This window comes from Trichechus manatus, unplaced genomic scaffold (genome assembly GCF_000243295.1).
Source record: "Trichechus manatus latirostris isolate Lorelei unplaced genomic scaffold, TriManLat1.0 scaffold00162, whole genome shotgun sequence".
Lineage (NCBI taxonomy): Eukaryota > Metazoa > Chordata > Mammalia > Sirenia > Trichechidae > Trichechus > Trichechus manatus.
In genome coordinates this window covers 3,511,458-3,512,673 of record NW_004444098.1, presented here as the reverse complement: position 1 = coordinate 3,512,673, position 1,216 = coordinate 3,511,458, and the positions used below count along the sequence as shown (strand labels likewise).

Sequence of the window (1,216 nt, the reverse complement as noted above, 5' to 3'; positions counted from 1 at the left end):
AGTTTGCGACCCTTGCAACACCAGTAGCCTGCACTAGGTTTGGGGTGCTCAGGGTTGGGAGTCTCTTCTGACTGCAAGGCAGCTCCATTGCCCGTTCCCCTACCTCTGCGCCCATTTTGCCCTCCCTGGTGAGGCAGGTCAGAAAGGTCAAGATTGGGGTCAGGAGGGTGCTCCACCCCCCCACCTCAGTTGCTTCTGAAGCACCCCCCCCATGCCACAAGCAAGGGTACCCGTGTGCTTCAGGACCACCCAGGGTCTCACAACCTCCTGCCCTTTGTGTTCTGGCACCTCCTCCTCTCCTCCCTCTCCACTCTCAGCTCCTCTTCTCTCCCATCCTCCAGCTTCTCCTCCCCGTTCAGCTCTTCCATCCCTTCCAGCCCCCCACGCTCCTCTCCCTCTCCTCTTTCCCCTCTTTGCTCTCCGCTCTCCTCCTCGCAGTCTTCCCTGTCGCTTTCTCATCCTCCTTCCCCTCCAGCTCCTCCCCGAGCTCCTCGCAGTCCAACGTGCTTTCTAACTCCTCCCTCTCCTCCAGTTCCTCCCCCAGCTCCTCGCGGTCCAACGTGCTTTCTCACTCCTCCCTCCCCTCCAGCTCCTCCCCCAGCTCCTCGCGGTCCAACGTGCTTTCTCGCTCCTCCCTCCCCTTCAGCTCCTCTTAGTCCCGAGGGGCTTTCTCACTCTTCCCTCCCTGCCAGCTCCTCCCTCCCTGCCAGCTCCTCCCTCCCTGCCAGCTCCTCCCTCCCCGCCAGCCCCTCCCAGTACTGACGCACTTTCTCGCTCCTCCCTCTGCTGCGGCTCCCCCCTGCCCTGCAGCTCCTCCCTTCGCTGCAGCTCCTCCGGGTCCTGACGCATTTTCCCACTCCTCCTTCCTCTCCTGCGCCTCCGGTGTCGCCTCCCAGTCCTGACGCACTTTCTCGCTCCTCCTTCCGCTCCTGCTCTTTCCTCCCCTCCAGCTCCTCCTTCCGCTTTAACTCCTTCCCGCTCCTCCCTCCCTCCCTCCCTCCAGCTCCTCCTCCGGTCCGGTCGCCACTCTTTCCCGCCCGCGTCACCGTCACCGCCGCCACCGCGCGCCCCAGAGTCCAGCCATGCCCAACATCGTGCTCTTCAGCGGCTCCTCGCACCAGGACCTGTCCCAGCGCGTGGCCGACCGGCTGGGCTTGGAGCTGGGCAAGGTGGTCACCAAGAAGTTCAGCAACCAGGAGACCAGGTGAGCCAGGCC

The 1,216-nt window shown here is 64.1% G+C and overlaps 1 protein-coding gene across 2 annotated transcripts in view; it reads left to right on the top strand.

Moving 5' to 3' along the window:
- The first annotated feature begins 1,029 nt into the window (after window positions 1-1,029).
- Window positions 1,030-1,216, top strand: part of PRPS2 (phosphoribosyl pyrophosphate synthetase 2) — a 32,118-nt gene continuing 31,931 nt past the window's right edge. The window contains exon 1 of one of the 2 annotated variants that reach the window (XM_012558377.2): window positions 1,030-1,204. In XM_012558377.2, the coding sequence (XP_012413831.1) occupies window positions 1,083-1,204 (122 nt within the window). In that variant the 5' untranslated portion in view covers window positions 1,030-1,082. The remainder of the gene's footprint in view (window positions 1,205-1,216) is intronic. The other variant, XM_004386349.2, reaches the window with a different exon arrangement.